This window comes from Podarcis erhardii (genome assembly GCF_964252035.2).
Source record: "Podarcis erhardii genome assembly, chromosome: 12".
NCBI classification, from domain to species: domain Eukaryota; kingdom Metazoa; phylum Chordata; class Lepidosauria; order Squamata; family Lacertidae; genus Podarcis; species Podarcis erhardii.
The window spans coordinates 48734403-48757135 of NC_138513.1; the positions used below are offsets into that span (position 1 = coordinate 48734403).

General features: G+C 40.0%; 1 protein-coding gene across 1 annotated transcript in view; it reads left to right on the forward strand.

Moving 5' to 3' along the window:
- Positions 1-22733, forward strand: part of HECW1 (HECT, C2 and WW domain containing E3 ubiquitin protein ligase 1) — a 203775-nt gene that overhangs the window by 77052 nt on the left and 103990 nt on the right. Inside the window, exon 3 of the mRNA XM_081881787.1 lies at positions 7534-7641. Coding sequence (XP_081737913.1) covers positions 7534-7641 — 108 coding nt within the window. The remainder of the gene's footprint in view (positions 1-7533; positions 7642-22733) is intronic.

The following is a 22733-nucleotide window of genomic DNA, read 5'->3' on the forward strand; positions in this document are numbered from 1 at the left end:
AGATGGTATTTAACGCCAGTAAGATTAGCCAGAATGTACAAAATTAGTAATAAATGCTGGAGGTGTGGAGAGAAGGAAGGTACATTCATGCATATGTGGTGGGAGTGCAGTAAAATAAGGGAGTTTTGGGGGACAATATATAACGAACTGAAGAAAATACTAAGATATAACTTTGTTAAAAAACCTGAAATTTTCCTATTAGGAATAACAAGAAAGGATATAACAAGGAAAGACTGTAAATTTTTTCAATATGCTATTACGGCGGCAAGGATGTTGGTGGCCCAGAATTGGAAGGGAAAAGAGGTCCCAACTCTGGAAGATTGGAGGGTAAAGCTTATAGACTACGCAGAATTAGACAAATTAACAGGTAAAATAAGATATCAAAAAGATCAGAAATTTTTGGAAGACTGGGGGAAATTTACGGAATATTTGGAAACTGCATGTGAGGAACATACAACGTTAGTGTGTTTCAAAGAAGCTTTGTGAAAGAATGAGGAACGTTACGTGAAGATATATAGAGACAGAACTGTAACACTTAATAGTAATGTTGAAGTTAGGAAATGTGTAGATAGGATGGAAATTGCGAAAGATTGTCGGAAGAGTTGAGGGAAGTCCAGATAATGAAAATAAGTGATATGTACTTGGATATAAATAAGTTTCTCTTTTTGTGTTGTTAAAAACTTAATAAAAATATATGGAAAAAAAAAATAAAGATCAAAATCAGCACATTTAAATTCAGCTCAGAAACAAATCAGCAGTCAGTTTAACTCTCTAAGCACTAGTGTCTAAGCACTAAGCACTGGACAGGGGTAGCCTAAGTGGCACCCTCCATATGTTGTCGGACTGCAACTCCCATCAGCTCTAGCCAGCATAGCTGATGACCAGGGATGGAGAGTTGTAGCCCAGCAATACCTAGAGGTGACTGCATTGACTGCCTCTGGCTTAGGCAAGTAACTCAGCTGCAATTTGGACCAAATGAAGTTTTCAAACTGCTTTCAAGGCAGCCAGTGCAGCGCATTATAGTAGCTGAAAGCTTGCTGTCACATATTCTGTTGTTAGGAAGGATATTGTGCAAGTTGGCCCTGAGTTTATTGCAGGATAAGACACAGTATGTAAGATAAAGCATATAAAAACCAGTACCCATTGCTGTATGTGGGATGGTTGTCTCATAGAGTGCTTCCTTGCCTTGTCTTTTGTTTCATGGCACCACAACCTTCTTCAAAACAGGGGGAAATGTTTGAAGTGTAGATTGCCGTTGTGATTTGTCTTTTTGTGCCTTTAACTCTGGGTCTCGGATACCAGTGTGACGCTGTCAGCATTCCTTTATGCATCCCCAGAAGAGTTCGTGAGTCAGCCTGCAGCACATTTTCTTACTGTTAGCTGCTGCCTCTACGCAAGTTTGCTCAAGAGTGAGTGTGGACTCTGGACTGACGTGTGTTAGGCTCTAAAGTCTCTTCTTACTTGAAAGAACTGAGGGATAATCAATGGCATGATATCTTGGAAATTGCAAACAATAGTGAAACTTGCCAGTTTATTTGATCCAGAGAACAAATGGAGAGTGTTTCTCATTGACTTATTGAAATCCTTCTAACAATATTGCAATATATCCTTCCCACTCCTGGTGAAATATGAGGCCTGTCTTTTTTCAATACAGGCAGGGTATAAATAAAGTAATATTTAATATTTGTTACTATTATATTTATTATTATTAATTTATACCCTCCCTTTTCCCTGACAGGCTGCTTAAATCTAAAAACAAGCACGGCAAAGAATATAGAAAAGTCAATCATTAAAGTTAAACACTGAGAGAGAACAATAAACATATATGAAATTTATTTAAAATATACCAATAATTACAATAAAACAGCATGGCACCAACCCTTTCATTCAAAGCAGTCAATTCCCAATAGCTTGTTGGAACAAGGACTTCACCTGCCAGCAGAAGGACAACAGGGAGCAAGCCAGTCTGGTTTTTCCAAGGCAGGATTTCCAGAGTCTGGGAGCAGCTCCTGAGAAGACCCTTTTCTGCAGCAGCACCAAATGGGCCTACGAGGTGGTAAGACCAAGAGAAGGGCCTCCCTTGAAGATCTCAAAACCTGGGCAGGTTCCTATGAGGGAATATGGTCTTTCAGATAGCTTGGACCTAAGCCATGTTGGCCTTTGTAGGTCATAACCAGCACTTTGAATTGTGCATGGAAACAGACCAATAGCCAGCGGAGCTGTTGTAGCAGCTGTAACCAATGACCAGCCCCAATACTGTAGGCCAATAACCAGCCCCAATCAACAGTTTAGCCCGTTGAAGTTTCTGAGCACTTTTCAAAGGCAGCCCCATGTAGAGTGAATTACATTAAGCAGGGTGTAACTAAGGTATGTGTCACTGTGGCCAAATCAGACATCTCAAGGAACAGGTGTAGCTGGTGAACTAGCTTTAACTGCAAACACACTCCTGGCCACCACAGAGACCTGGACATCCAATCCCAGGACTGAATTCACAAGCACACCTAAACTGCGAGCCTGTGTATTTGAGGGAGTGCTACACCATCCAGCACAGACTGAATCTCCATTCCCTGTTCTGCCTTTGTTTTATTTAAATGAGAAGATTTTGAATCTAAAGGGAAAGGGCTAAGCAATCATTCTGCTTTGCCATAATGCTCAAAATAGTAGCTGGTTCTGTTGGGCAGAACAAAAAAAAAATGCCCAAATTCCAGCTGTTGTTTTAAGTTCCACTCTACCTAAATGTACTCAGATAATTTAACTTGGGTCACAAAGGCCTTTACATGAAGTCCAGAACATAGGCTATCCTTTCATTGCCTGAGTCCTTGATTTCATGTGAGGGTAATACTGCACAGTGCTTATTGATATACATTAGGCTTTCTTCTTCCCTATCCTTCTGGGAAAACCAAAACATTTTAAAAAGTTGTCTGATAAAAGTTCATTATGCACAAAACCTCTAGGGTCCAATTTCTAGGCTGTATTTGTTCTTCTTCTTTATTATTCAACCATTTCTTTTAAGTTTATATCAAATATTTTTGACCTAATTAGCTGAAATTCTGCTTTAAAAGCCACATGCTTCTTTCTTCTTTCTTTTGCCTTTAATTTTATTTCCCCTCCTAAAAGGCAAAAAATCTCTAATGCTATGTGTAATTCCAGCAAGACTCTAATTAGTGAAGTTTCTCTCAATATACTTCTGAGTTTATCCTGACTTTCTGACTGCTTTAGTTTATTCCTTGCATGAGGATTTGATTCCAAGTCGATTGATTCACAATAAAAGCACATGAAAAAAAGAATAGCTTTGGCCCAGCTGCATGTGTTGTGTGTAGGCGTACAGCATATACAATCCTATAGCTCTGGTATATAACTGCGATTTTTGACTAGCCTTCCCACATGAACATGCCTGCCTTGGAACAACTGTGCATTTCAGAGGATCTCGGAAGTATGCTCGGAAGTGCATCTTTGGCTCACATGCAGGATAGCCAGACCTATTGGGCTTGCCACTCTTCCACTTGAACTGAGAGTGGGCCCTGGAACGTATCCAGCGTCCTCAGTATGGCTGCCCATTGTAGGAGACGGTTGGTTGTGATTAGGGGAGGCCCATCCCATTTCTCTGCCTGAGGCAAAACGGGAAAGCCTTACTCACTGGGGTTGCATAGCTGCATCTTTTGGGTTCCAGCAAGATCTCACGGGAAGCTGGAAGCCACTTCTCCAGTGTTGGGATGGGGTGAGTGGCACCCACAGCAACTCCAGAGAAGTTAGAAGAAGCAGTGATGATGGCAAGATCTCACAAGAGCTCACTGGAAGCTGCTGTCACCACTTCTCCTTGTTTGTCCAGTGGTAGGGGTGGGCTGCCCCTTGGGATTTCGCCTCTGTCCGCTTCGTGGTGGGCAAGCCTTGGTTCTGGTACTCAACCTAGCCCCTTTCATGCGTGAATCATGTCAAGGGACATAATGTGATTTCTGGGAAGTTGGGCTGCACTATTGGCCACAGCCCTGGGCATCATGCATGCTTTTGGCCCCCACCCTCAGACCCCATAGGTTGTCATGGTCTGTCTGCAGTGAAGAAGTCTGGAAGCAGCTAGTTGTGCACAGGCTTCTATGCAATTGGTACTCTTGTGCCTTGCTCCTTTCTAAATGTATAACGCTGCCTTCATGCAGTTCATGCATGCAGGGGGTTACTGACTTTTATAGAAGCTTGTCTGCTATTAGTAATTTTCTCACTGAGTTACGCCTGAGAAACTTCCAAGGAAGTTTCTAGAGTTTCTCTGAAACACAGTTTGAAAACTACTGATGTGTAGCATTACCTTCATTCCTTATGCCTGTGTTCAGCCTCCATATAGATAAAGCATACATATAGATAAAGATTTGTGGGATGCTTTTGGCTCATTGGCTTATGATTGGGAGTAGAAAAATTAATGTACCTCAGCCCAGAAAATAGTGGGAATAGCACATGGCTGGACACACAATCTTGGAGGGTTGACTGTGGAGTGGCATATGAAGTGTTACTAGAAGCTAAGTCTGATCTTTTCCATCACCATATAACAGATAAGTGAAGGCTTTGCATGTTATTCTTATTTGCATAGTAATGATGATGATGATGATATACCACTTAATTGGCAAAGTGACTTTTAAGTGATTTAAGAATTTAAACACACATAATTAAAATATGCCGTAAAACAATTCAGTAAAAAGGTTGAAACAAACACCCACAGTGTTTAAATAAACGTAAAAAAGGTTAAGGACAAGGACCCTTGGATGGTTAAGTCCAGTCAAACTTGACCAAGGGGTGCGGCGCTCATCTTGCTTCAGGCTCAGGGAGCCGGTGTTCGTTCACAGGCAGCTTTCTGGGTCATGTGGCCAGCATGACTAAACTGCTTCTGGCACAATGGAACACCATGTCAAGTGCCAGAGCGCACAGAAACGCCATTTACCTTCCTGCCACAGTGGTACCTATTTATCTACTTGCATTGGTATGCTTTCAAACTGCTAGGTTGGCAGGAGCTGGGACAGAGCAACGGGAGCTAACTTCTTCATGTGGATTCAAACCACCAACCTTCTGATCGGTAAGCCCCCAGGGGCTCAGTGGTGTAGACCACAGCGCCACCTGCTCCCACAAGTGATTAAGTAAACACATGTGCAATAAAGCATACCCAGAAGATCCAAATGTGGAAACCTTTTTTCTGCATATAATTCTGCTCTGGACTGGAGCATTAGGGCATCTATTTCCAAAGACTGCGCGCATAATCATTGAAGGCCTCCAGCTGCTTCATTTAATCAAAAAGAACTCAAGGTCAGAACCAGGGGACACCTTTTTGCTTCCTGTGCAAAACAAGTCAGAAGCTGGCACAACACATGTCAGTTCATCTTAACTTGTCAAGCTGGCAACACTGATATGTGTAGCCAGGATTGCTTAATTCATGTGTACACTTTCAACACTGGTGCCCATTCAACAGTTTGTGTGTGAGGGATTGTGGCTGATATGAGTGGGATAAATCATTGATGCAAATCATGCATCAAAGCTGTGAAATTTGCTACAAATGCACTTGTTTGTTTGTTTGTTTGCTTATTTTAAAATAGGTTTTCAAACGTTGAACAAATGGAGGCATGTACCAAAGATGCTTCTCACTGGGAATCAGTTTGGTCTGGGGCTACATTTTCTGGTTACGTTCTCATTTAAAAATAAAGAGAAAGAGCAGACTGAATTATGAGTCATCATTGGTGGTGGGATAAAGTCACTCTCTTAGGTTATTGTTGATAGGAAAGATAACAGCATGAACTCTTCTAGGACAAACTGAATTTTGCAACCTTCATCCTTTACTTTTGGGTTGCATTTATTCAAAAAGACAATCCTTAGTAAGGGAAAGCAATTGGCAAGCAAAGTGAAGCTTAACTCCCAGTCTTAGGGACTCACATGCCCTTCTTCAGTAAACCATGAGTCAGTGAGTAGCTGAAGTGCATGATAGGCAAAAGGTTATTCCAAAGTCTCTGTCAGTGTTTATACTGGAGAAAAGCAGATTGTAAAAAGCTCTTGGTGCTTTTGGCTCAGTTAGATCTAATGCCATTGACTATTTTGCCTTCCTCATCATCCTCAGCACCATATTTTAGTTGCTAGACTAGAAGCAGCTATGGTGCACAATATGTGACCTTGTGCCGGCCATCCTCTCTCTGCCTAATCAATCTCAATTAAAATGTCATAAGGTCCATGGAGAAAGAGTGGAATAGAAACATTAATTAATGATCTATGATCGCCACCACCCTCAGAAGTTCATGCTTCACATTCCCCCAAACCAGTTAATTGTTTTCTTGCCAGAAGAAGGATAAAAGTGTGGTGTTGTATGTTCATTACTACATCTTTGTAGAGATTAGCATTTACTAAAAGATTAGAAAACCATAATGAATCATTTTCCTCCTGATTTTAAATGTATCTATAACCACACTGGTATCCTCAACCTGTGCGTCCATGCATTTTTCATGACACCAGTAGCTATTATTTTTCCCTACCAGAAGGTATCTTGTTTCTCTCAGAGATAGAAATTTTCTCTTCAAAAATTATTTTGTGTGGGCAAGATTCAATACCTGTCTTGCTAACACTAGTTCTGGAAATATGGCAGGTTTAAAGTTCACTGGAGCATATGTCTGCTATATAGCAAAATGATAGTTGCTGATTGTTCTGAGGGAACTCCCAGATTCCCTTGGGGGCAGAACCTTGTTCATCATGTAGCTTTCCTGAAATCAATGGAACAATCTGAGGAGAAAATATTACTTGAGGAGAGTGTTGAAGCTTTAGATAATTGACTGGAATGTAATGGGGACCACAAAGTAGTTATTCTTCTTCTCCTCCTCCTCCTCCTCCTCCTCCTCCTCCTCCTCCTCCTCCTTCTCCTCCTCCTTCTAGTATACCACCCTTCATCCAAATATCTCAGGGTGGTTCACAGCATAAAAATACAAGATAAAAACACAAAATACATAATAAAAACAACAACAAAACTACACAATCTCCCACAATGGAGAAAGGGAACCTGTGCTTCTACAGAGGGATGCTGTGGACCCAAACAAGTTAAAAGATCCTGAGATCTTTTTACATTGTTACAAACAGAAGACAAGGAAGTAAATTTTTTTTCTTGATTGTACAGCTTCATACCATAGCTGATGGCTCACATGATGGTATACTCCACATGGGCCTGGTTCATCCAACACGATAAACCAAACTACACAAATGTGCAGATACCTGGAGAGGAGCTTGCAATCACTTTACTTTTCCCAGGTATATTTTGGTTTACTATGTTATACAAACCAGGCCATGGAAAACTATTGCACCAGGGTTAGGAAAAGGCTAGGCTAGACCCTTTACTCTGATGTCTACGTTTATATGTGGAAGGTTTGGGGGTTTTTTAAAAAATGACGGAGTATCATGGAGGGTTTGCTGGTGAGAGATAGGACACTTTCCTGCCTTTCAGTGATAAATTATAAAAAAAGAAGCTGTGTTTTCAGCCCTTTCCTTTGCTCTGATTTCACTGGCTCTCTTTTGTTAATTTTGCAGATGAGGTTTTGTCTGAAAATTTCCTAGACTACAAAAATCGTGGGGTAAATGGCTCTCACCGAGGTCAGATTATCTGGAAGATTGATGCCAGCTCTTACTTCGTAGAACGTAAGTATTTCATAGTGCTATTACATCACACTTCAGTGAAATCAGGAAGAGCTGAGCTCCCACGCTACATGGGTGTTTTTGGGAAAATTTAATGTGTGTGGCAAAGAAAAATAATCAATTGCTTGTCCAGAAACTATGCTTCATGAATAACAGAAGCTACTACTGAAAGGATGCAGTGGGTGAAATTGCATCTATAACTCTGTATGTGTTGGTGTTATTAAGCACGAACATCTCATAATATGAGAGGTTTCAGAACAGGTACCAAATACTTCTCAGTTTGGAGAAAAACTATTTTCAAGTTCATTTATATTTATTTAACATCAAAATTATTAAATCTGCTGGAGCTTTTATTCTTGTTTTAGTATTCTGTAGTTTGGATCAGTTTCTGGCAGAGCAAATCTTCAATCCCTTTCTTGGAGTTTTTGTGGTGTGTGTGTTATTCTGAATAACCATTTCCGGGCAATCTCAGGGAAGTATTTTTTTTAAAGGGAATTAATTCCATATTCCATTTGCTGAGCTCACTGCATAACATACTGTTGATGCTCAATAATCTATGTGCTCAAGCATAGTAAAGGTGAATCTTTCATTGTTGCGTCTGTGCCTGATGGTGTCATACTTAACACGTGTTGCATGTGCTGCTGTAAGGAGTTCAAAATGTAGATTAATAAAGGCGCTCCAAACAGGTTGTGTTGTGTGACAACTGGCTGCAAAGGAAAACAACACATTGTTAAAACAAAGCACTGCTTGATAGGAAGTTAACTGGGATAACTGGAACAATTTTCTGCCAGACTTAAGGAAGGTTACTTTAAACCATTTGTGAACAATCTGTGACAGAGGTTTTGAATATTTAAAACTGTGGTTTCAAAATGGATTACAGATCATACTGTGGGGTCCTTGGAAACTTATTGGGGGTTCCTCAATGAGGAAGTCTGCTGTGAAGGACAAGTTTCTTGGAAAGATTGATTTCTTGCCTCTACTGCTAGTCTTCCTCTGCAAGGGTCAGGACCAACAAGCTCTATGTACAGAGTGTGTCAACCAAAAAAATCCTCAGAATTATTGGCAGCATGCAGGGTTTTGATGGCTGACATGCAAAGCTTCCTTGGTAGACAATGGAAAATAGATTCCATTCACTGGCCTAAGCTAAATACGTAGTTTCACAGATTATGGACTATAAGAACCAAGTTGCAATGTGCCAGAAACTACAGTGAGATTTCTGTACCAGTTCTGTATGCTTCTAACACAGCTGTATTCTAGTTGTGCCATCAGGGTGGGACAGCTACACGGCAGGAGGTATCTGACTAGGGTGTCTGATTAGGGTGTGTCATTTTAGGGTACAAAACTTAATTTTTGCACATTTCTTTTTTTTTTTAATAAATATTTATTAAGGTTTTTAAATATAAATGCACACATAATAAACAATCTTACTTCTTTCACAACAATTTCATCACTTCTTTAGGCTCCCTCACGTCTCCCGCTCCCATTTACATCGTTAAAAAAAATTTTTTTCCAAACAAATTATCAACTTGTTTACAATCTCATGTCCACTCATTCACATATAATCTAGCGCTTCTTCCAAAAAATTTTATATTTTCTTTAGTCTCACTTATCATCAAATTTAGATCTAGTTTAGTGGTGACCAGTTTTTTATAATCTAGCATCCTTCTTAACATTCAACCAAATTACAATGTTTTTGTAGATACATCTTGAATTTCTCCCAGTCTTCCTCCAATTTCTCTTCTCCCAGATCACGGATTCTGCCGGTCATCTCGGCCAGTTGCATATAGTCCATCAGCTGCATCTGCCACTCTTCCAGTGTGGGTAGATCTTGGGTTTTCCAGTTTTTTGCGATGAGAATCCTTGCTGCCGTTGTTGCATACATGAAAAATGTTCGATCCTTCTTTAACACCTTCTGGCCGACAATGCCCAGAAGAAAGGCCTCTGGTTTCTTTGTGAAGGTATACTTAAATACCTTTTTCAGCTCATTATATATCATTTCCCAGAAGACCTTCACCTTAGGGCATGTCCACCAGAGGTGAAAGAATGTTCCTTCATTTTCTTTACATTTCCAACATTTATTATCAGACGAATGGTATATTTTGGCAAGTTTAACTGGGGTCATGTACCATCTATATATCATTTTCATAACATTTTCCTTCAGAGCATTACATGCGGTGAAGTTCAGCCCAGTGGTCCACAACCTTTCCCAGTCCTCAAACATAATGTTATGCCCAATGTCCTGTGCCCATTTTATCATAGCCGATTTGACCATTTCGTCTTGTGTATTCCACTTTAGCAGCAAGTTATACATTCTAGATAATACCTTGGTCTTTGGTTCTAACAATTCTGTTTCTAACTTCGATTTCTCCACCTGGAACCCTAACTTTTTGTCATTTTTAAAAACTTCTTTAATCTGAGCATAATGTAACCAGTCTCGCACCTTATCCTTCATTTTCTCCAAACTCTGCAATTTCCAATTGTCTCCATCTTTCTCTAATATTTCCCAATATTTTGGCCATTTGGCCTCCATATTGGGTCTTTTTCGGGCCTTAGCTTCCAGAGGTGAAAGCCACCTTGGAGTTTTATTTTCCAATAAGTCTTTATATTTTGTCCAGACATTAAACACTGCTTTCCTGACAATATGGTTCTTAAAGGCCTTATTGATCTTAACTTTGTCATACCATAGATATGCATGCCAACCAAAAGCATTGTTAAAACCTTCCAGGTCCAACACGTCAGTGTCTTCGAGAAGTAGCCAGTCTTTTAGCCAGCAAAAAGCTGCGGCTTCATAGTACAACTTTAAGTCTGGCAGGGCAAAGCCCCCTCTTTCTTTCGCATCTGTTAATATCTTAAACTTAATTCTGGGCTTTTTGCCCTGCCAGACAAATTTAGATATATCTTTCTGCCACTTCCGGAAGCACTCCGTTTTGTCCACAATCTGTAATGTTTGAAACAAAAACAGCATTTTTGGCAATACATTCATCTTAATAGCAGCAATTCGGCCTAACAAAGAAAGCTTCAATTTTGTCCAACTATCCAAGTCTCTCTTAATTTCAGACCAACATTTTTCATAGTTATCCTTGAATAGACTCAGGTTTTTTGCTGTTATGTTTACCCCTAGGTACTTTACCTTTTTAACCATAGTTAATTCTGTTTCTCTCTGAAACCGTTCTGACTCTATGTCTGTCAAGTTTTTTCCCAACACTTTAGTTTTCTGTTTGTTTAATTTAAATCCCGCCACCCGACCAAAGTCCTGTATCAATTGTAATACTCTTTTCGTACTAGATTCTGGCTCCTGCAGGGTCAAAACTAGGTCATCTGCAAAAGCTTTAAGTTTGTATTGTTTCGCTCCGACCTGAATCCCTTCCACCAACCGGTCCCCTCTGATCATATTCAAGAGCACCTCCAGAACCGAGATAAATAACAAAGGGGAAATCGGGCAGCCTTGTCGTGTTCCTTTTTCAATTTTGAACTCTTCTGTAACCACATTGTTAACTATCAGTTTGGCCTTTTGTTCTGAATATATTGCATCAATCCCATTCTCAAACCCCCGTCCCACTCCCATTTCTTTCAAATTTCCCTTCATGAATTTCCAAGAAATATTATCAAAGGCCTTCTCCGCATCTATAAAAATTAACACTGCTTTTGTATTTATATCTGTTTGCAAAAGTTCCAAAATGTCAATAATGTTCCTAGTGTTAGCAAACATATGTCTACCTGGGAGAAAGCCTGCCTGGTCTTTATGAATTACTTCATTAAGAACTCTTTTAAGTCTACTTGCCAAAATGTCTGCAAATATTTTGTAATCCACATTCAGAAGGGAAATGGGACGATAGTTTTTGAGTTGTGTCTTTTCAGTTTCAGATTTTGGTATCAATGTGATGAAAGCTTCCTTCCACGATTCCGGCGCCTTCTTCCCTTCCATAATTTCATTACAGACCTCCATCATTGGTTGGATCAGATAGTCTTTTAATGTCTTATAATACTTGGAGGTCAAGCCATCTGGCCCTGGAGATTTGCCCAGTTGCATGTTCTGAATAGCTTGTTCAATCTCTTGTTGTGTTATTTTGTTATTCAGGATTACTCTGTTTTCTTGTGACAACTTTGTTAGTCCATTTCTTTCCAAAAATTGTTTAATCTCAACCTCATCTTGCGGCCCTTGAGTGTATAATTTTTTGAAGTATCTCTGGAAACACTTTCTAATTTCCATGGGGTTCTGAATATTTCTTCCTTCAATTTCTAGGTTTGTAACTGTATTTAATTTCTGTCTCTTCTTCAACTGCCAAGCAAGCAGTTTCCCACATTTATTCGCCGATTCAAAAGTTTTTTGTTTCATTAATTTAATCTTCCATTCTATTTCTTGGTTTATCAATTTGGAATATTGTGCTTGGTGTAATTTAATTTCTCTCAGAATCGGCTGTGACTTCGGGTTTGATCTTAATTTCTTCTCCAATTCTTTAATTTTCTGCAAGATCTTATCTTTCCTTTCATTTTGTGTCCTTTTCTTTACGGCGTTCTGTTGTATCAAGAACCCCCTCATCACAGCTTTGCTTGTGTCCCAGATAGTTTTTTTTTTTCCACCGTAGTGTTCATATTTATTTCGAAATAATCCTTCAGAGTTTTTTGGGCCTTCTTAATAATCTCCTGGTCTCTAAACAAGCTATCATTCATCTTCCATCTAAAGGAGCCGGTTGGCAAGAGTGTCATATCCATCTTCAGCGCGTTATGGTCGGAGCAGGTCTTTGGGCAGATTTCCACTTTTCTAACCTTGGGTGCCAGACCTCTAGTTATCCATATTTGGTCGATTCTTGTCCAAGTCAGCTGGGCTTCAGAGAAGAATGTTCCCTCTCTTCCCAGGGGGTTCTTAATTCTCCAAATGTCAATCCAGTCCATATTGTCAGTCATTTCAAAAAAGGTCTTTGGTAGTCTGCCGTCTTTTGTAACATTTTGATTTTGTGACTTATCCATGTTAGTCGATACGACCCCATTCATATCTCCCATCATAATGATGTTGTTGTAGTCCAGATAGTCCAGCATAATCTCATGCAACTTCTTGTAAAATTCCGATTTCCCGTCATTTGGTGCATAAATTCCTAATATCAGAATCTTTTCTCCTTGATGTTGTATCTCGATTGCTAATATTCTTCCATGTTCATCTTTAAACAAAAATTTAGGTGACAGGCTCTCTTTTGCATATATCACCACTCCTCGCTTCTTTACTCTGTCCGAAGATATAAATTCTTGGCCAAGTCTTTTGTTTATTAACACCTTTCTATGGAGCCTAGTCACATGTGTTTCTTGTAAGCAAATAATGTCCAATTGTTCTTTTTTTAATATATAAAAAATTTTCCTCCTTTTTTCCGGGATGTTACAGCCATTAATATTCCAACTCAAAAGTTGCAGAGACATCCTGAATAAATCTGGTTATTTTTCAAGGGGTGGTACCTTGTTCAAAGGATCTTCAGGGTCCAAGGGTGCAGTTACCTCTGGTGTTTCAGGCCCTGGAAGTTGGTCAATTCCTTTGTGAAGGTCCTCTCCGTATACGTTCAGAAATTTATCTCTATCTTCCAATGTTCTGATTTTGATCTTCTTCCCTCTAAAGGTAAAAGATAGTCCTTGAGGAAATTCCCACCTAAAGATGATTGAATTCTTCCTTAGTAATCTTGTCAACTCCAAATAGTTAGATCTAAGATCTAACAGTTGTTTAGGAATATCCTTGTAGATCTCAATTCTTTTATCCAAAATGTCCAGTGACTTTCCGTAGTGTAGGCCCAGAATCTTGTCCCTTTCCTCCTTTGACCTCAGTGTTATCAAACAGTCTCTGGGCTTCTCTTTCTTTATAAGTCTTCCAAGCCTAAAAGCTGAAACAATTTTAAAATCCTTTTCCTCTAGACTCCAAAATTTGGAGAATTCTTTGGTCAAAAACTCAGCTAGGTTACCTTCTTCCACTTCTGGTATTGCTCTTATCCTTAAATTGCTCTCCCGGTTCCGCAGTTCAATCATAGATAGATAGGTCTGGTGTTCACCTACTTGTTTGCAGAGTGGTCTTACCTCTTGTTCTAAATTTTCAAGTTTTTGGCTGGTATCTTCAGCCAATTTCCGATTTTCCCCTGCAGCCTCCTTCAATTCTCCAATTGCTTGAGTATTCTGTGCAACTTGTCCAGATAGTTTATTTAAACATTGGGTGTTCTGGTCAATTTTATATGTTTGCTCATCGGCCTTCTTGTCCAAAGATTCTACTTTCTTGTCCAGAGATTCTAATTTTTGCACATTTCTTTAGTGAGGGGTCTTAAAAATGTGTTTTTGGGTGTCAGGAATTCAAATCTGCTTTTATTTTTGTAATTGGACAAAAATTTAGCTTGGAAGCCTACACACTTGACAAAGAAGCACATAAACTGTGTTTAAAAACCAAAGAATTTTAACTTTGCCTTCTGAAAATGTCAGGTAATAATAAAACAAAAGGCCTGTATTTAAAAACTGTGGGAATGTTAAGGGTAGTAAGAGAGGATATATTGATTTGTAAGTTTTGTAGAAATTACACACACAAAATTGCAGAAACAAATGTGTGCATTGGGATAAAATCATACTACAATGTTAATAAAGGACTTGGGGGAAATTGCGAGCTGATGTGGAAATCTGGAGAACTGAAGATTGGAAAAATGAGAAACTGAAATTGACAGATTCACCCATCCCTAACTTGCATGGTAGAAGAGGCATTATCAAGTTTCAAAGTGATACAGATATGAAAGCTCTGGACTTTGGATGAACTAGGTTTTCTTTTTTGTTTACTCAGATATTCTCTTCTGTAACTGATTGTTAATTCAGTTAACTCTAAGGGGAGTTTTGCCATATGCTTTTCTTTCATCATATTATCAGTATGATTTCATTATCTACGTACTTTCTTAAATGAACCCCTCCTCTTTTTTTGTATGGAGCATGCTCTTCTGGCTTCAGAATCTGCTTCCAAGCAGCCTCTAATTCTTACTCAGGAGAGCAAGTCCTTCCATATTAATTGTCAGTTGGGGAGTGGTGCACTGGTATGGTACAGGTGGGGCTCTTTGGTCTGTGTTTATTATGCCCCCCCCCAATTTATTGGGATAAAATCCGTTCTATAGCCATAACCATTTGAGATTTTGTACCATCTTTGTCTTTCTAACAGATACTCTCTGCCTCCAAGCAGCTCCACAAAAGGCAGAAACTCCAAAGCATAGCTTTCATAGAATTGTACAGTTGGAAGGGACCACAAGGGTCTTCTAGTCGAACCCGCTACAATGCAGGAATCTTTTGCCCAATGTGGGGCTCAAACCCATGACCCTGAGATGAAGAGTATCATGCTCTACTAACTGAGTTATTCCAGGTCATAAATAGTTCAATTTCCCTGCTAGTAGAAGCGACACCTGTTGAGCATGTGCTATCAAGAAACAGAAGGTGGTAGGCCTCTTTGTTTTCTCTAACCAGTGTGGTGTAGTGGTTAAGAGCAGTGGACTGGTGAACCGGGTTCGATTCCCCGCTCCTCCACCTGCAGCTGCTGGGTGACCTTGGGCCAGTCACACTTCTCTGAAGTCCCTCAGCCTCACTCACCTCACAGAGTGTTTGTTGTGGGGGAGGAAGGGAAAGGAGGTTGTTAGCTGCTTTGAGACTCCTTAAAGGTAAAGTTAAAGGTACCCCTGACCATTAGGTCTAGTCGCGGACGACTCTGGGGTTGTGCACTCATCTCACTCTATAGGCCGAGGGAGCCCGCGTTTGTCCGCAGACAGCTTCTGGGTCATGTGGCCAGCAGGACTAAGCCGCTTCTGGCGAACCAGAGCAGCGCACGGAAACGCCGTTTACCTTCCCGCTGGAGCGGTACCTATTCATCTACTTGCACTTTGACATGCTTTCAAACTGCTAGGTGGGCAGGAGCTGGGACCAAACAACGGGAGCTCTCCCTGTCGCGGGGATTCGAACTGCTGACCTTCCAATCGGCAAGCCCTAGGCTCTGTGGTTTAACCCACAGCTCCAAGCGTGTCCCTTGAGGCTCCTTATGGTAGTGATAAAGCGGGATATCAAATCCAAACTCCTCCTCCTCTAACTGTATTCATGGTTCCTCTTGCCCCAAGTCTCCCAGTGTGGATTCCAGTGTAGATGTGGCTATCTTGGATTCCACTAGGACTGTGAAATACAGAATTCCCAGCATAAAGGAAGCCTGCAATATTTGCATATCTTGCAGTCATGGCCTTGATTATCCATGTGGCAGTGTGGACTTGTAAGTAGGGATGCTTGAGGATTTCAGGCTTTGTGAATAAAATGATCCATTCTTCTCAAATTAACGCATAGTTAGGAAATCCACCGGATTTTACACTGGTTTGAATGGTGCAAGGCAATTTTTGGCTCTTGTAACATCTCAGAATACTACATTGGAATTGAAGAAAGTGTACATCTTTGAATGTGCCTGGTAAATACGTATTTTGAAAGGATTAATGTCAATTTGCAAGAGTAATGTTAATACAAGAATGGAGTGGAATGGAATTATGGGTAAAAACATGCAAATGTTACATGAATCAGAAACAGAGTTGCCCATCCCTTGTATACTGTGGGGAGATGTATTAATCAGATACTTAGTGAACAGTGATACTCTGCCTGATCTATTCAGATCATAATGAAAATTCCACCAGCTGTTACATATGATACTTGAAAATAATTATTTTATACAAATTATACTATTTTCCATACTGGATTTACTGATAATTTACAGCAATGCAAATAAGTAGGAGAACTGAGCCCACTGTCTTCCAAAGAACAAAAAACTTGAGAATAAGAAAGTTTGTGCTGGGTTTCAGTTGAGCTTTTAATAATCCATGAGTCGCATTTCCCTAGGTGTCAGGAAACAGGTAGCTGAAGGGCCAGGGCCGGGCATGCTGGGAATTTTAAACTGCATATTTCTTTTAAGGTAATTCAACTTCTTCCACTCATGGGAAAGTATAAGAATTTGGAATTATCCCTTCTCTCTTTTGTACAACCATGACTTAGGCAGAGTGGGATAAAGATTCACAACATCTAAGAATACGGAAAATATATGCTTTCAAAGCATTTTCTTAAAAAATGCTGGCTTGAAAGTTTGAGCATGCATACTTTGTGACTGAGTTAGAAGGCCATGAAAACTGGGTTAATAAAGGGATCCTTGACAGTTGCAGACTCTTCCCCAATTACTTACTTACTCTGGATGCCATTATGATGTTCAGTTGAATTCAAACTTCTGTGGTAGCCGGGAAATTTCATAAAGCACTTTTGAAAAATAGACATTGAAAATTCCACTTTAAACTATGCAATGGCTTCAGATGGACTTGGAATTAACCTTATTTGCTATGAAACTATAGTTTCATTTGCTATGAAACTATATGAAGCTAACTTCTTCAGGCCTGGGGCCATATTCCCCCATGAGCTATTGGTGGGCAGGGGCAGAGGTAAAAGTGGAGAAAGCGACAGTCATTGACTCCTACCTGTGTACAGTAGGCTGCATCCCAGCTACACAAAGGTTAGAGGTTACCACAGATACACACACCTCTCTCCATCTTCCATCCAGGCAAGCGAGATATTATCCCATTTCAGTGACGCATTCTAATGGAGAGTCAGACTTACGATGGAAGGTGCTAGTCAACAATCTCCAGATCAGAGATTGTTACTTGGTTGATGAATGAATAGATGCAGCTTCCATGGTTACGGTGAGCTTTCATCTGCTTATGCCAGGACATTAATTTGATTCATTCAGTTTCTCATGGAGCTTTCCACCAGCTGGTAATTTCTATGTGGGAGGAAAAAATATGCTGTAGAAGAGTTCTATTTTCTGCTGTCTAATTAGTGCTAATAGGAGTTACACCAGTACAACATCACCACACTATTCTCACACTCTTCAAATGCAATGTTCTGGGAACAAACGAAACACAACATTTCTTGGAAACCAATAGTGTGATAATTACAGTACAGTGGTACCTCGGGTTACATACGCTTCAGGTTACATATGCTTCAGGTTACAGACTCCGCTAACCCAGAAATAGTACCTCAGGTTAAGAACTTCACTTCAGGATGAGAACAGAAATTGGGCAGCAGCGGCGCGGCAGCAGCAGCGGGAGGCCCCATTAACTAAAATGGTGCTTCAGATTAAGAACAGTTTCAGGTTAAGAATGGACCTCCGGAACGAATTAAGTACTTAACCCGAGGTACCACTGTAGAGGCTTGTATGTATTTGGGTCAATTGGTTCCTGTCTTGAATAATGTGTTACAGATAGGTAGCCGTGTTGGTCTGCCATAGTCAAAACAAAATAAAAAAATTCCTTCCAGTAGCACCTTAAAGACCAACTAAGTTAGTTCTTGGTATGAGCTTTCGTGTGCATGCACACTTCTTCAGATACGCTGAAACAGAAGTCACCAGACCCTTCTATATAGTGAGAAGGTGGGGAGGGGTATTACTCAGAAGGGTGGTGGGAATGGGTGATAGGCAGATAGCTGTGATGAGCCTGTTGACGACTCTTAACGACTGCAATAGGTCTTACAGGAAAAAGCAAGGGGTGGCAAGGGGTGGCAAGGTCTTACAGGAAAAAGCGAGGGGTGGGAAGGGGTGGGAAAAAGCAAGGGGTGGGAAGGTGAAAAACGGACATAAATCTGACATCAGGAATCACAAGACAGAGAAACCAGTAGGAGAACACTTCAATCTCCCAGGACATTCTATACAAGATCTCAAAGTAGCTGTTTTACTACAAAGGAATTTCAGAAATAGACTGGAAAGAGAAGCTGCTGAATTACAACTTATCACCAAACTTAAAACCATGGAGAGACCTGGTCTGAACAAAGACATTGGATTCTTATCTCATTATACATGACAAAGCCATTTTTCACCTTCCCACCCCTTGCTTTTTCCTGTAAGACCTATTGCAGTCGTTAAGAGTCGTCAACAGGCTCATCACAGCTATCTGCCTATCACCCATTCCCACCACCCTTCTGAGTAATACCCCTCCCCACCTTCTCACTATATAGAAGGGTCTGGTGTCTTCTGTTTCAGCGTATCTGAAGAAGTGTGCATGCACACGAAAGCTCATACCAAGAACTAACTTAGTTGGTTTTTAAGGTGCTACTGGAAGGAATTTTTTTATTTTGTTTTGAATAATGTGGTTTCTCTTTAACCTATGGTGTAGGTGTACAGAGGACTTCCAAACTATCCAGAAGTTAGTAATAGAATTATTTTTTAAAAGTCTGAGAGAACGGTCAGAAACACCAGAGGGAAGTGAAGGGAGGCTCAAATGCAAAATGTACCTGGCACGTCCTAAATAAATGAGCACTTGTAGAAATAGTTGAACAATGTGAATAAGCTGTGGGAAGTTCTGTCTTTAGAGCTGCTATGGTTAAGCAGCCTAATTTCAAAGAACACAAAGGCGAGTTCACATAGGGCAAACCAACGCAGATGAGCTCCAGTACCAAGTGTTGGTTTGTATTAATGGATCATCACTGCACTAAGGTTACATATCAAATTTTCACTGTGCATAACTTACATAAAAAATGTAAGTCCACCTCTCCTTTTCAACTGCTAGCCACCAAATTTTGAGTAAGCAAGTGATAATAGGACACTGTCTTATACCAAGTCAGACCATTGGTCCATCTTGTCTTGGCATCCATCTGTCTCACAATGGACAGCACCTCCAGAGGTGAAGTCAAATTGCTTCATTAGCAGCGCTGAAATGATCTCCCCGGAGCACAAGCCTGGTCAGTGCGTATGGAGGTCCTGAGCTGTCCAGACAACAAGACCCCACTCTTGGCCTTGCAGCCCAAAGGAAAGCAGAGCAAAACGTTTGGAATCAGCTTCATTGCAGGAGTTGCCAGAAGGAGGTGTACCATGCGCCATCTAACCATGTTAGGATCTGTGTAGGGTTTACTCCTTAGTCTTTTCTTATCCCAAAGATATCCCGCAAGGCAGTAGAGGTTTAAGATCAGAGTTTTCCTTCTCCTAGGTGGGCTACCTTTCCAGGTTGACGAGCCCCATCTGCCCCTCACTTCCCTCTACAGCACATGCTGATACCACCTTCTTGATGTTGGACCCACTATTGGTCCCATCCGTTCAATCCACTTGAGCCTATCTTCACATGCAGGGGAAGTCCCTAAGTCACTGAGGGTTTGAGACCCATCGTCTACCATCACTTGGTCTATTATCTTCATGGACTGGTAGCAGCTCGCCAGAGTTTGTGGAATGGCTACTTCCCAGTCCTACCTCAGTATGCAAAATGAGCTCCAGTGCGAGGTTGCGTAACTCTAATTGTTGGGTTGTTGTTTTTAACATTGCTTTCCTCCCTGCCCCTGCAATATGAGGCATTTCTGCTTTCTTAAGCCACCGTTTATTTCATATTATGCTGAAAATGCATGATAATTAAACAGTTTGATTGCTCCTTTTTTAAAAAAAAAACCAACCCCAAGAACATGACACCATAAATAACCATTTACACAGAGACCATTTTATCACCAGACACTTATAACTAGAATGAAGAACAGGGTACATATTTTTGCAGAAAGAAAGGAGCAACCCATGCATTGCATATTATTTATTAATATAAATATAGTTCTTTTCAGAGCTAAAAACTAAAGGCTCTTGATTCTCTTCTCTATTTTGCACCTAAAATGAAAAGAACCCAAGGTGTGCTTTAGCCATTTTACTACCAAACTCTAGAATCTGTCCTAAGTGTTTTTTCTTCCCTTGAGTGCTTGAGAAACCCTGAAGTAAAATGACTTGAGACATCCTGATAGAGATTGTCCAAAACAAGTGAATTGTTCACAAAACTAAGATGAGGTATTTTGTACTACTGATGCTCAATAGGGAAGTCAGAGCATTTATGTTCTCACAAGTTAGATTCAGATAATTCTAAGAATTCATTACTGTTATTGCCACAAGAGTATTTATCTGAACAAAAAAACCCCACAATATTGGTGGCTTTTTGACCACTCCAATGCAATCAGATTTAATCAGAAGCTATAAGAGTCAACAAATGACTCTATGATAAAAGACTGGAAGATGCAGTAAGTTCTGAAAAACTGCTTAGACCTCTCATTTGAATTCCCCAGCTACACAGCTCTGAAACATCTGTCTTCTCAAATGGAGCATTCCCTGTTGCCATGGAAATATTAGGCTAAAAATACCATAAGATGTGTAGTTGACATAAAAGAAATGCATGCATATTGATTCTGAATGTGGGATAAATATTCAGTGATTAATAGAGCTGGCCTCATTTTTGTGTATGTGTTTAAATTTTATTATCTGAGAATGCATAATGTTGAATTTAGTGAATGTGGCTTTTGATATGATTCATCAAGTCCAAAGCTACCCACCTTTCCTGAGAAATCTGTCCAATATGCTAATCAATAAAATACATCATTCTTCTAGTATCAATACACAGGAGTAAAAGATTATGCCTGGAGCCAAATTAAGACTGTCTGCATGCACTCTAAATAGACCTCTGTTATTATACTGCATGTGTCACCAGTGTGGTACCTGCAGGTATATACATGCTCATAGAGGCTTTCCTTCCTTGGTGCCCACAGAATCCCTTCCCAGCATTGAAATTAGGCTTGAGAGAAGCATGCTATTGTAGCCAGAATATTGTTGCCATGTGTGTTTGGTTGCTTGGTATGTGTGGTGTCCATGGCAGTTTTTTCAGTTTGCAAATGTGTCCAAAGGCCCCCAAACTCAGGGCCCCTGTACTACTTACCATTGTGGGGTAGGGGTGAGGATTAATCAGTGTTTGAACCAGGGCAGAGTTGAAACTATTCCCAGTTTTTCACACAGTATTTGAAAGGACCAAAAACTCATGCCCCTTTGGTCCTTCTTGCAAAAATGTTCATTTATTTGTTTTGGTTGCTCTGTGCTCATTTGCCCTCAGATGTCCTTTATGTAGCCCAAGCCAACCGATTCTGTTGATCAACATGATTTCATTGCCAATGTCTGGTGGCATCATCATGTCAGATATATAGTTGTGGGATATCATTCTATTTATTTTGTTATAGCCAGTGTGATGTTTTCAGAAATGGTGCCAAAGAAACAGCAACCAAACAAAACAGTGAAGCTAAACCGCATTGAAATATTCACACACAACCTGTTTTTTATTAAAATGAGAAAAAAGTTAATCTACTGAAATGCACTGTTTATTTCAACCTTTAAAATCAAAACTGGTGAAAACTCTGTACTTCCTTGGTTTCCACCTATCTGGTGTTAATGATTTGATTTATGACGCACTTCTTTTAAAGCACCCTTTTAAAGGTGCTTCTTTTAAAGACATCTGAAGGCAGCCCTGATTAGGGAAGTTTTTAATGTGTGACATTTTTATGTATTTTCAATCTTTGTTGGAAGCCGCCCAGAGTGGCTGGGGAGACCCAGCCAGATGGGTGGGGTACAAATAATAAATTATTATTATATTATGATCATTTCCCTAGGGGTCTCTTTTTCTTCCAGTTACAATATACATGATGAAAAACCAAACGCATCAGAGTTTATATGCTTAGAATGTGGGTTTCCAAGCTACATTATTATTGCAATACATAATATAGGTGAGTGAGTGAGTGAGTGAATGTTTATTATTATAGCAAACAGCCAGCATACTTAATATAAGTGTGTTTTTAAGCATTGGTGAGACAGGTACTGGCCTCTGAAGTGAACTCCAGGTGGAGTTCCACACATGGTCCTTTAGATCTGAATAAATCTTAGCTCTGAAATATCCTAAGAAAATGATGAGCAGTCAGATAAGGGCTAAATGGAAAGAAAGAAGTAATTCAATCACACAGTAGTGATCAGTGTCAGTGTCCACTGTAATTAAGGAATGTGAAACAGTAATCTGATCATACTGTATTATCACAAGGTTGAGTACAGTGCTGATTTAATTTATGGGGCCTCTATATTGGGCAGTAATCAAGCCAAAATGCAGCGATTTTTCTTTTCAATTTAATTCCCTGTTTGCACAGATACACAAATTACTTCCCAATGGTTTTCCTGTCTTCAGTTTTTTAAAACCATTTGACCAATCAGTGTTTGCTAATAAATGCAAATGTAGCTTAATTTCCTTGTTTGACAAAATTGGTTATAAAGC